Here is a 13,515-nt window from a genome sequence, read left to right on the forward strand (position 1 = left end):
AGCCCTTAACATAGTTTAACGTCTCTCTTTTATACACATTATTTTTATATTAAAAATTTGGAATGTTTTGAGTGATGGAGTGGTAAGTATTTTTCAGAATAAATAGTTGTGAAATAGTGTGGTGACCTTGTGCTAAGTTGACAACTTTTTTTGTATTATGGTGTTATAAGTACACCACAATACCACATGATCTAAGAAGAAAATGGATTTCTTTTTTGACAATTTAAAAACTTAGATTAGCGCAATTTAAATTTAAATTTAAATTACTAGATGGTAACATTCCTGAAATTTGGATGATCAGTTGTAAAAGTCTTTTTCTATAATATTTTATAATAAAATATAATATAATAAGATTGCCATGAATAATGCATTGCCCTTTATGAAAAATGAAAATAAAAACCCGAGACACTCCTACCCACGCCATTTTCAACTCTTTCTCTCTCACACATACACACCATAAACACACAGTGACGACAACATTCAGCAGGGCCCTTTCTCTTTCTCTCGCTCTCAAAAAGCCTGCCATTTTTCCAAAAGTATTTTCAAAACAGGTCTTTCTACCCCCTCACTACTCCAAATTTACAAGCATACCCCTCTCTTCTAGATTCCTTCAAAGATCCCCGGTCAACCTCTGTTTTCTCCGGCGACGATGTTGCCGGACCATTTTCTCTCTCGGAACTTGATATTGCTTGTAGATATGTAGTAAACAATTATACATTGAAACAGGTATATAGATACACACATATACAATACAACATATATATACATATAGGTATACGTACAGAACAGAACAGAGATAGTGATGGATTTGGTTGAAGGAGTCGGTGAGAGTTCTTCGCCGCCTCGGAGTTTTGGAAGTTTTAGCGGTAATGAAATAGTGAATGATGTGTATAATCGGTTAGTGGAGATTGGCAACGAAGAGGCTATTAATCATCCTGAATTTCGGGATCAGTTGGAAGCTCACTTCAACCGGTTTCCTGCGAGGTATATGTGCACACGGATATAAGTTTGTTATAAATTTGTATCAATTTCGAGACGTTTATTTTTGCTAGTTCTCATCTTCCATCATGCTTTAAAAATGTTATTTCTGACACTCTTAATGCATCAGTTATGCTCTGGATATCAACTTGGATAGGGTTGAAGATGTGCTGCTACATCAAAAGCTTCTTGTGTTGGCAAAGGATCTTGTAAATCGACCTGTCTTTCATGTTCGTCTTTTAGAGGTAATGGTTTTAGTTTGAAGATTCAACCTACGCATCATCAACTTCTCTTTTGAGTGTTAGAAAAACTTGATATCCCTCATCTGTCATATCAAAAATAAAAAATAAACATGTTTAGCATGCTCCAGCAAGTGCTCTTGAATGTTGATGCAATGGATTCATATTCTCTAGTAATTAATGATCCATCTGCTAGAATACGAAAGCTCAATGCTGGAGAACATGTAGTATAAAACTATCTTGAAACGTCGTGATCTTCGATCTCAAGTTTTGTTAGAAAAAGCATGTGAAGACTTTCAAAAGCTAGGTCATGTTGTAGTTTTGGATGGACAAAAATATGCAATGATGCAACCCAATCCCAATTGAAATCTGAACAATTCGCACTCAGTGCTCTCCTATCTACTATTACCTATTACATGTACTGAATTGGATAAACCTGTAAATCAAGTTTATCGACCATAAAGTATTATCTTTATTTCCATATTTAGAAAGATGTGTACTCAGTTCTTAAGCTAATTTGACTGCAAATTGGTATCCAAGTGTATGCTTCATGGATCTTCATCACAACCAAATTAAAAGATATCCTTGCTGAAATCTGCCTTATGTTTATTTTATGTTCTCTAACCTGAATCTTGTGTGCGTGTGCATTATATATTTCTTAATTGTTACAATTCCTAAAATTGTGGATTGCAGAACTTTTGGACTAGAGCAGATGTTGATGACTGTGAGCAACAAGAATTAACACCAACAGATGCTAGGTATATTAGCAAAATACAGAATTAACATTTATGTGTTTCTGCAATTCCTTCCTCTCTTTCAAATGTGGAACCCCATACTGTCATTTCATAGGTGTGCTGCTATTTTTTTTTTTTGTTACATATTTCACTTATTCTCCACAGTGACAGGGATCAAGAGGTGGGTTTTGAACCTTGCTCTCAACTTGAGGACCTGAATTTGGAGGTTGGAAAAAATTCTGCTGATAAGGAGGAGGAGAACCTAGGAGAGTCTTCCAGAAGGTACTACAAGTCACCAAGTATATAAGCAAAGAATTAATACTGGTGTAATTTCAGTCTCTTTTGCTCTTATTTATATGCGTAAACCCTAAAACTATTTTCCCATTTGTAACTCCACATGGGAATCTATACAAGTCTTCGTGTAGTAGGTTTAGATAAAGGCATGATTCAGTTGTAACTGATCACTAAAATTGTTGGAATGTTGACAATTCTCTTGTGGGTTGTCTCTTTTTTCCCCTATTAGGTCCTGTGAGGGTAAAGCGGCTGAATGAGTAATTATGTCTCTCTGGATGACGTGTCGTAGACATAAGGCTGTTTTTTTATAGGCTGAATAAACCGTCTAAACGAGACTAAATGACCATTTTACCCTTACATTCCAAAAAGAAAAAAAAAAATCATCATTTTTTATGTGAGGAGTTGGGAAGAAAAAAGAAGAGAAAATAGGTAAAGGTTAGTGTCGTGATACATTAAGCCAGGTTTTTGGCCTAACCCATTAAGTCATTATGTCCAGATTAAGTAAAAAAAAGATATAGCCACGTATAACTTGTCTAGATTAAGTGCTTAACCCATTAAGCCCATTATGTTAAAAAGAAACAGCCCCTTAGTCATACATGAGAGCATGACACTATACTGAAATTTAGGAAGAATTGTGTGAGGTCTTGTTGAAATTAAAGGAAAAATGAGATAGAAAAGTTTTCTATCTCATTTTTCCTTTAATTTCAACAAGTCTCCACACAATTCTCCCTTAATTTCAGTATAGTGTCATGCACTCGTGTATGACTATGGGGCTGTTTCTTTATAATAAAAGGCATGTTGTTGATGTTCTTCAGGTTAAATTGGGAAAAGAGTAACTTATCTGTCTAACTAAGTAGCATATATGACTACACTGCTTTAATCCTATCTGTCAACAAGCTTTCTTTTGTTTTTGTTGTTGTTAGATAAGATTCATAGATGTTTGTTGATATGAGGGGAATAAATTAGCATGACATGAATGTTTGCAGAGTGGATGTTCCAGATATGCCAATTCATGAAGTCATATTTTCTGCTATCGACAAGCCTAAGCTCCTCAGTCAGGTATCCTGGAATCTTCCTTTCTTGGACATGTCCATATTTTTATTTTTCTAGTATTTGATTCATTTCTGATGAAAATTCCTACCCAATTCAAAGTTGCCATTTTTTAAAAATCTCTCATATGTTCAGATAACCAAGAGTAATTTTGGGCTTTGACGACCTTTTATTTTATTATGTTTAATATTTTTATTTTTCTAAATAAAAGATCCGTTAAAACTATACATTATATTCCATTCCTATAGGCTAATCATGGAATGTAATAGCACATTCCCTTACCTTGCCTATTTCATTACTGTCTCCATTCCATTAACATGCTACTAAATGAAAAGGTCCAGTTGTCATCAGATAATGGTGTCTGTGCCATTGTCAAAATTTCAACACTTAACAGTTTGCAGTAATTTAGTTTGATATTTAAAACACAATCCTTACCTATCTTCCTCTCTCCTAGCTTTCAGCTTTGCTTTCCGACATAGAGCTCAACATCCGTGAAGCACATGTGTTTTCAACAATAGATGGCTATTCTTTGGATGTATTTGTGGTAGATGGATGGCCTTTTCAGGTTCTTCTTCTTCTTCCTCTTCTTTTCTAACATCAAAATACTCATATATGATTGTTTCTGATCCTGCAACCTTGTGGTCAGGAATCAATTGCTTTACACGAAGCCATGGAGAAAGCAATTTCTAGAAGCGAGGTAAAATCTTTTTCCATTTACTATGATTTTCATCACATGGTGTTTTTTTAAGGGTATTAGGGTCTTATTTTAAGACAAAAACATATGCACAAACTGGATTACCTTGTAGGGTTCATGGTCTGGTTCTTCTTCAGATTCTATATCAGCTGTACAGAAAGCTTTAGCCACTGAAGCCCATTTTGGAGATGATGCAGAAATAGACAGAGCATCATTGAAGATTGGAGAAAAGATTGCATCTGGATCTTGTGGAGATTTGTACGTGTACACTTTTTTTTTTTCCAATTGCATTCCTAATTCTTACAAGTATATCTTAATATCAGTTATTTTGTTTGTTGAAATTAAGATTCCATGGAGAGTACCTTGGTGAGCATGTTGCTGTCAAGATTCTTAGATCTGAACATATAAATGATGAAACATTGGGGAATGAATTTGCTCATGAAGTAGCCATGCTCAGGTAACTTTACTTTAAAAACCTGTAAATTAAAACCTTATTATTAATTGAACTAATAAACAAAGCATTATGTGTGTGTGAAGGGAGGTTCAGCATGCCAATGTTGTTGGTTTTATTGGTGCATGCATGAAGAAACCTCCTTTGTGCATAATAACAGGTAGAAAACTTCCATTAGCTATATTATATATTTTGATAAATCTTAAAACATTTTTGGTGATTGTTTATTATATATGCAGAATACATGCCTGGAGGGAGCCTTTATGAGTACTTACATAAAAACCATAAGATGTTGAAGCTTTCAGAGATAGTGAAGTTTGCGATAGATGTCTGCAAAGGAATGGAGTACTTGCACAGCAGCAACATAATTCATAGGGATCTCAAGACTGCAAATTTGCTCATGGACACTCAAAATGTAAAAACTACAAAGGCATTAATTACACTTTGACTTATTAGCTTGTTAACTTTTTTTAAATTTAATTTAACATTTAAATTTAGGTTGTGAAGGTGGCAGATTTTGGGGTTGCCCGGTTTCTGAGTCAAGGGGGAGTTATGACAGCGGAGACTGGAACATACAGATGGATGGCTCCTGAGGTTTTTTTTGTTTCTTCCTCTTTACATATAATATTTGAATATTTATATTTGTTTTTTCAGTGATAAACCCAAACTAAACTCTAAATTTAGCATGATGAATGGAGCCTACTTATGTATTGTCGTGGTTTGCAGGTTATAAATCATCAGCAATATGATGAAAAGGCGGATGTTTTCAGTTTTGCGATTGTTTTATGGGAGCTTGTGACAGGCAAGGTAATAATTTTACTTATTATTATTGTTGTAGATATAGAGTTAAGAATGATATGAATATGAGGTTGTACTTGTAGGTTCCTTATGAGAAGATGACACCATTGCAAGCAGCCTTGGGAGTAAGACAGGTCAGCATTTGGATTTGGATATATGATATATGAGAGAGAGAGAGAGAGAGAGAATGCATAAAGAAAAGAAACAATTTAAGTATTGCAGGGGGTTCGACCAGATGTTCCGAGAGATACACACCCAGAGCTGAAGGAGTTGATGCAGAGATGTTGGGACTTTGATCCCCGTAACCGCCTTTCCTTCTCTCAAATCCGACTTCAACTTGAAGGCTTACTCCTGGAAATTCAGGTAAACCAAATTTGGCCTTGATGGATTTTGGTTGGAAAATGAAGTACACTTCCCAACCCAAATCACATTATAACTTTCATACTACAACACAATATCCATGTGGTTGTGGTTGTGGTTGTGGTTGTGTTTGTTAAGCGGGACAAGCTTTCTAGGGTGACTTTATTAATTATTGGTTGGTTCTTGATTCACAGGATGAAGCCAAAACACCAAATGGCATTGGCACCTAGACATAAGACATTTGAGTGAGTGGCTACTAATTTGTATATATGTGGGGGGTTAATTAGATCCATCGTGTTTACAATCCCACCAGCCTATAAATTATAAACAACTTTACTCTATACTCTATACTCTATAGGAGAGGAGATGAAACTTAATTACGTGACCCAAAATTAGTAATTAGTGTACATAAATAATGTCATCATGTGTTTGTATAAAAAAAGACCCAGTCAAGCTTTAAACGAGACTATTGGACCCAAAAATCACCCCTTCAAAGTCGTCAGTCAAACTGGTAAAAAAAATCATGTGATTTTTGTCTTAATTAGAAATGCGGAACTATGTACGGATGTATCAAGTCCTCTATATTTGATAGATTTTGTATTTGTACCCACAAATGTTCAGCTGTTTTGATTTACTTTGGAATTTATGTGCTTCTTCAAACCGTTTATTGGACCAATTGAATAAAACTGAAACAATTAGTCAATTATGTTCTTTTCTTTTTATTTTGAAATTATAAATATTTTCCATACTACTGATAAGATGGTGTATGGTTATGTTTGACGGAAAAATTAGCTATTAGTTGATAACTAAAAAGCTATTTGCAAATGCTATCGGATAAAAAAAATTGTAGAATTTTGAGTTTTTTTTTATTCAAAATTTTTTAATTTTTTTTTATAATCAATAAAGGGCAGGATTAAAAATAAGCTCAATAAGATCATTGAAACATTAGTTTAAGCAACTTTTTAAAAAAGTTAGCTTATAAGCTACTTTTTAATTTGCCAAACATATCAACCAAAAATGTTCTACAAATAAGTACGTATAAGCTAGTTGTGGTGTGTCAAAAATAACTTAAATCAACTAATAAACTAATTACAATTGTACGTCTTGAAAATTGAATTTACTTATTGATTTTTCCTTGATATTCATACTTTTAAAAGTATTTTATGGATGACCTGGCTGGGGAAGAGGGTGTTGGAGCTTCACTTCGACTCCAACAAGGATAGGACTTCGGTTTGCAGAGTTGGGAAGAAGAGACGGAATAGGATGCTGCATGGGGGAGAAGAGAAGAGAGACTCTACGATCAAAGATGGGAAGAAGAGATGGAATGGGGTGCTGCGTGGGGGAGAAGATGTAACATCCATAAAAATCATGTTAAATTTAAACTTTTTAAAACATTTCAAAACCAATAATTATTATAAAACTTGTTTTCAAAATGATTTAGTGTCAGAGTATACCAGAATCAAATCATAAGAATATAAGGAGGTGCACGATCATGCCTTCGCCTTCCCGTGATCATCAGATGTACCTGAAACAAAATCAACTGTAATTCTGAACATTAGTGAGTTCCCCCAAAATACCAACGCCATACAGATATAACCATATCATATAAACAACAACATGCATAATGAGCCATCAGCCTGACTGGACCACCTCGCAGGCCATCAGTCTATCTAGACCACTCTCCGAGCCATCGACACGTCTGGACCGCCTCGTGGGCCTTCAGCCTATTCGGATCGCTCGTCAGGCCTTCGGTCTGACTAGTATGCCCTCGCGGGTTTGCAGTTTATCCGGTACGCCCTGGGTATGTTGGCCTAAGCACAAATCACGTCCGCCTCAACCCAATCCCCAATCAAAAAAACATGTGCACATAAATATCATACGCTAGCTAGCATGTACAGATAGTCATACAGATCTAACAGATCACTAACATGACAACCATCCTATAACTAGGATACCGATCTAACCGATCACTAACATAGCAATCATCCTATAATCAGGATACTGATCTAACAGATCACTATCATAGCATAATCCTATAACCAAGATACCGATCTAACATATCACTAACATAGCAACCATCCTATAACCAGGATACAAATCATAAAGGGTCGGCCTTGGTGCCTTAGACCCTGTTGATATAGTGAGAAGAACTCACCTCACACTGCTGAAGTCCCGCAGACAAAACCCTAGTTGTTGGATGACAGCTTCTCGAACTGTCAACATTAAAACACCACCCAGTTAATTGGGTTCCAATATATAACCATAAGTCCATGCTTGGGGTAAAAGACTACTTTACCCCCAACCTAGCTTGATTCAAGCCCAATGCCCAAACTCACACTCCAAAGGCCCAAAAGTCAACCAATGGACCAAAGCCCAGCATATGGCCCAATTTTCCAAATTGGGCCCAAACCCTTCACATGGGCCTTACCTTAAGGCCCAACCATCTATTCCGGTCCAAACACTTGGCATTCTAATGGTCCAATATCTCATAATCATCAAGGCCCAATTATGGCCCAAATCCTTCACATGGGCCTTACCCTAAAGCTCATCTAAATATTTTAGTCCATTTACTTGTTCTTGGATAGCCCAATGGAAAGGCCCAACTCAAGGCCCAAGCAAAATTAGGGTTTTCACATAAAATGACGATTAGGGTTAGTGCTCTTACTTAAATCATTAAGGACTTAATCCATTAAGTCCATCACTCTACTAGTCAAACATACAACATAGTCGTGATTAATTCATGATTCTAATCCAATAGTCCAAACTTGCGGGTCCCAACAATTCCAAATTAGCATATACAAAATTAGGGTTTTCTAAACCCTAATTAGGGTTTCCAACCCAATCGCGTGCCAATTAGTCAAATGGTTAGGTTTTTAGGTCAATTAGGGCTTCATTAGGTCAATTAAGGTTAAATAAGTCGGGCACCACCCACTACCACCTCGGGTAGTGGTGGTCAATGGCGGCGGCCACCACCTCGTTGTGGTGGTGGTTATGATTTTTGGCTAAAAAGATATCCAAGCATCCCAAAATAACAATCATACACACAAAAGCACACAACCACCCAAGGTGGCGGCAGAATGGCGGTGTGAGGTGGCAACCACCACCTCACGGCGGTGACGGGTTGTTTTCTTTGATTATTCCAGCCACGATACAATGATACATCTATACAACAAAGATCCAAAATAAACACACATAATAAAACACACACACACAGCCACCCTTGTGGCGGCAGGCGGTGGTCGGAGGTGCTAGCCACAACCTCACGGTGGTGATGGTGGCTCTCTTGTGATTTCTGGCCAAGTAACCACACACATATGCTTTTTTTTGCGAAATAAACCCACCCACCCACCTGGTGGCTTTCGGCGGCGGAAACAACACGAATGGCGGCGATATCCACGACTAACGGCGGTAACAACAGCGTCTTCGGCGGCAGCCACCATGGCCGGCTGCCATGGTGGTTCTTCATGACTTCTACTCGACAGAAAGTCCATACACACGCGCATCCGCATCACAAACCACGAACATTGCCACCATCTCATCGGAACAGTCCAATAACAGCAGCAAAGCGGCACTACAACAGGCGACAGACAATAACGGCTACATCTTCAATGGTTTCGGCGCAGCAGCGGTAACTAGCTGCTGTGGAATGGAGTCGACAACGAGGGCAGTTGGAACAACATCGACGATATCACGGGTGGCTACGGATGGTGACGGAAAAAATGAGAAGGAGAAAGGTTGACCGCGACGACAACAACGGCGCTATACGGTCCGACGATCCAATGATCCGATGTCGCATGAGGCTCTTCGTCGCTGTCGGTGGCTGCACCGACGGTTGGCTTCGATCGGCGACACCGGTTGGCTAGGAGGTGGCGGCCGGACATAGTAGCAATGGGAGTGGCAGTTGGAGGTTAAGGGAGGTATAAGGTGGCGGCTGGTGCTAGGGTTAGGGTTACGGAGGGGGTGACGAATATATACCCCGCCCCATAAGACTTTATCCCATAATGACAGAAATGGCCCCTCCTTCTCTATGTTCTTTCAATTTAAGTCCGAATGTTACCAAATGGCCCCTCCTCTACAAAACCTTTTCAACTTAGGTCCAAAATTTACTCTTTAACCCCTGCTTCCATAAATTCTTTCATGTAAAGTCCAAATGATACCAAATACCCCTGACTTCTGAAAATCTTTACAAAATAAGTCCCAAAGTTACACTTTAACACCCCCCCCCCCCCCCCCCCGAAGATTCGAATCTTATCATTTGGCCCCCCGAAACCAACACCCCGCTAATTATTATTTGATTTTGGCTACAATAATATAAAATAATAATAAAAATTACTTCTCGGAGATACGGGTTTATTATTTAATTACTCTATTTTAAACGGAATGTTACACACACACACACACACACACACACACAGAGAGAGAGAGAGAGAGAGAGAGAGAGAGAGAGACTCTACAATCGTCTGCCAAGTTGGGTTGTTCTCGACATATCGAGCTCAAGGCATAGTGTTTGCTGAGCTAATTAAGTCCCCTCCCCATAGCCATATAAATATATTGGAATAATCGAATATTCGATTTACTCTTGAATTTGGAGAATTTAATCAGCCTTCTACGTACATCACTACATGTTTTTATACATCATTTCTATTATATTTATTTAATGATATTACTTTTGTGAAGATAGTTCTACACATTTTCTAAGAATAATTAGTTTTCCTTAAATAAACTATAAATATTAATTATTTATATTTTTAGTTGAACAAAAGTTACATGTGTACGTATATCTATTCCATTGGACGTTTTGTTGGATATCTATGATTGTATTACATGTCAACTGAAGGCTATTTAAATGCCACATCATCATTTAATCGTTTAAAATTAAGACAAGTGATTCATACACATTAATTTTTCTTCTTACACAACAATTTATGTTTTATAGAATTGTATAATATAACATTTTAAAGTACAAATTGTTGTGTATGGAGAAAATTTGTTGTGTATGAATTAACTCCAAATATTAATAGGCGGGAGTAGGGGTGTTATTTGGTCGATTTTTTCAGTTTAATCGGTTCGGTTTTTTTAGTTTTTTTACATCTTAAAAGTAACCATAACCAAACCAAATAAGACTCGGTTTAATCGGTTTGGGTAAATTACATGGATGGTCCCTGTGATTTAGGGTAATCTACATGCTTGGTCCCTAAATACTTTTTTTTTAATTCGGACCGTCCCTATTATATGTTTTTGTTGCACGTTTGGTCACTGACACGTTTAAAAAGACTGTATTGCCCTTGTATATTTCTTTTTTTAATTAAATTAATGTTTATTGATTATTTTATTTATTATAGAAATCCTCCTTAATAAATGAAGGTTTTTTTTTTTGCCACATGTCAATCTTTTATAAGTTTTGACACTTGTCATTTTGTGGTATTTTTGAATAAATGTTTTTTTCTATTTTTCATTTTCTCATTTTTTTTTATTTTTATTAATTAACACATCATATTTACACCTTAATTAATAATTGCCTTAATTAAAAATAACCAATAAATTACAATATTACAACTCATATACTATTTAATGTGTTTCCTTTTAAATTTCAAATTTAAATAAATTTTTGCATAAACATTTATATATTTTTTTTGTTTTATCCAACCCGTATAACATACGGTCTCACAACAACTAGTTGTTTAATAAAAGGCGGGTCCCACCAACCCACCCACAACCTATGTAATATGTACTTTATGAAACTTTTATCTTTTCTTCATTCATCCATGGTTCAGTGAAAGAACCCTCCACTCATCGACAACCCTTTCTTCACCATCATTTCTCTCTTCCATGCTTTACTTGTCGGAAAATGCCACAGTCGGCAACTACCCTCCATCTCTTTCCTTTCTTTTTCGCCGACAAACATCTAGCACCAGATATAAGTCCATCTGTCTTTCACATGTGAAGATGGATTATTTGATGAAGATGTAAGCTTCCATGGAAACTCAACATCACCTTCATCATTCTCTCCTGTCAAGTAGGTGTCATGGATATTTCCGATGACCCAAAACCTGACGAACATAAAGAATGTGAAAACTTGATTTGGGGATTTTGGTTTTTTTCACAAGCCAATTTTATTGAATCTGTCTTTCTTTTGGGTTTCTATGTACCTGAAGTTTCTCAAATCCATCTTCATTCTTAATCAAGGTGAAAATCTATAGGATTTTGAATGTGAAAAGTTCTTGATTTGGTGATGGTGGAACAAGAAATCAGAACAAAAAAATGATGGAACAAGAAATCAGAACGAAAAAATGAGGGCTTTTTTTTTACATCTGATGGATTCGTTTCTAAAGGAAGAAATCAATTTGATGTGAAAAGTTAAGCGGCGTTTTTGCAACCGGTTTGGATTCGATTAGGAAGCAATAACTCGGTTGAAGATTATTACAAGCGTTGGTTTCATCCACCGTTGTGATCGAGGATTAAAATTGTGGAAGAGGATTCATTTTTTGTAAACGATTTCAGATTTTGATTTCAGGTATGAATGTTCATTTATTTGGGTTTTTGTTCATTGACGATGCTTTGATGATTAGCAACTGAAATCGTTTTTAGATGGTGGATATTAGACGATGGTAGCCGGAGATTTCACAGGAGATGGTAACAATTGAAAGGGAATTGGTTGGAACGTGAATGGTGGGTTGGGGTGGGGTGGGGTAAAGGTGAGAGTGGTGGAATCTAGTGTTTTCCAATGGAGTCCAACATTTTCTGGTAGAGTCTGCATTTTTCGGCGACTAAACAAAAGGAGGCACATTTTCCGGCGACTAAAAGGAGGCAGGGGAGGGGAGGAGAGGAGGGTGCAGTGTGGGTCCTTGAATCAAACCATTATATATTTAATTAATACTTTTTCCACATTTAATTAATATTTTTTAATTAATTGATAATTTAAAAAAAAATAAGTCAGTAAGGGTAAATCAGTCTTTTTAAAACGGATGGGGACCATGCGTGCAACAAAAATATAAAGTAAGGACGGTCCGAGTTAAAAAAAGTCTTCAAAGACCAAGCATGCAGATTACCCTAAACTACAGGGACCATCCGTGTAATTTACCCAATCAGTTTTGGTTAATTCGGTTGGTTTATCGGTTAAATCGAAAATATTTTGCAAGTAAAAATAAATATTAAACTAAAAGAAAAAAAAAACTTACTAAACTTTTACAAATTGAAAAAATTACACTAATACATAACATATTACATTCATTATTTCATAATGTGTTGCCTTGAAGAATCGATATAATACAAGTTAGAGACATAGTAATATAAATTTAGTTGTATATAAAGATGAGAGAAATGATTGAAAGTTGATTGACATTTAACCAATTAGTTGTTACTTTTTAATACAGTATATAAACAATTATAATTTTATAATGGTTAATAATTAAATAATGAGTTATGAAAGAATTTTTTAGTAACTAATCTATCATTTTAAATATAAAATATTAATTTATAGATATAAATTATAAAATATATATTAATTAAATATCTTATTAGATTTTTTCGGTTTAACCAAAATAATGAAAATTTAACCAAAACCAAACCAAATAAAATATTCTTATTCGGTTAACCAAATAACAAAATAATCTGAATCAGATAAACCAAACATCATTTGGTTCGGTTTGGTAATTTTGTTTCAGTTTTTTATCACACCCCTAGACGGGAGTGACTCTACCGGACAAGATCTAACATAATAGGGTCCATATGAAGGACTAACTATGTCTAGAAAGGGCATGTGGTTTCGAGACTTTGCCATTCGAATTGATTGTAACTAGAAACAGACATGTGCGTTGCACGTTTTTTTTTATCCTCAACTTTAGCTTTTAATTTAGACACTTGTGGCCCGATGTACACGATTGGTGCGTTACTACTGAGTTCAGGAACAACAACCGA

At 36.1% G+C, this 13,515-nt stretch overlaps 1 protein-coding gene across 3 annotated transcripts; it reads left to right on the forward strand.

Moving 5' to 3' along the window:
- Positions 1-425: 425 nt before the first annotated feature.
- On the forward strand, positions 426-6,064 carry LOC111907807 (serine/threonine-protein kinase STY46). 3 transcript variants are annotated; one of them, XM_042897383.2, is made up of 16 exons: positions 426-984; positions 1,109-1,223; positions 1,911-1,975; positions 2,117-2,233; positions 3,232-3,304; positions 3,750-3,860; positions 3,942-3,992; positions 4,102-4,247; positions 4,336-4,446; positions 4,527-4,600; positions 4,680-4,855; positions 4,948-5,034; positions 5,167-5,247; positions 5,322-5,372; positions 5,461-5,601; positions 5,793-6,064. In XM_042897383.2, the coding sequence occupies exons 1-16, from the start codon at positions 803-805 to the stop codon at positions 5,826-5,828; spliced, it is 1,617 nt and encodes a 538-aa protein (XP_042753317.1). In that variant the 5' UTR covers positions 426-802; the 3' UTR covers positions 5,829-6,064. The 3 variants fall into 3 exon arrangements, with proteins under 3 accessions (XP_042753317.1, XP_023759386.1, XP_023759394.1); XM_023903618.3 differs by having other exon boundaries at positions 427-984; positions 4,939-5,034; XM_023903626.3 differs by having other exon boundaries at positions 427-984; positions 2,123-2,233; positions 4,939-5,034.
- Positions 6,065-13,515: the final 7,451 nt, after the last annotated feature.

Source organism: Lactuca sativa, chromosome 1 (genome assembly GCF_002870075.4).
Source record: "Lactuca sativa cultivar Salinas chromosome 1, Lsat_Salinas_v11, whole genome shotgun sequence".
NCBI classification, from domain to species: Eukaryota; Viridiplantae; Streptophyta; class Magnoliopsida; order Asterales; family Asteraceae; genus Lactuca; species Lactuca sativa.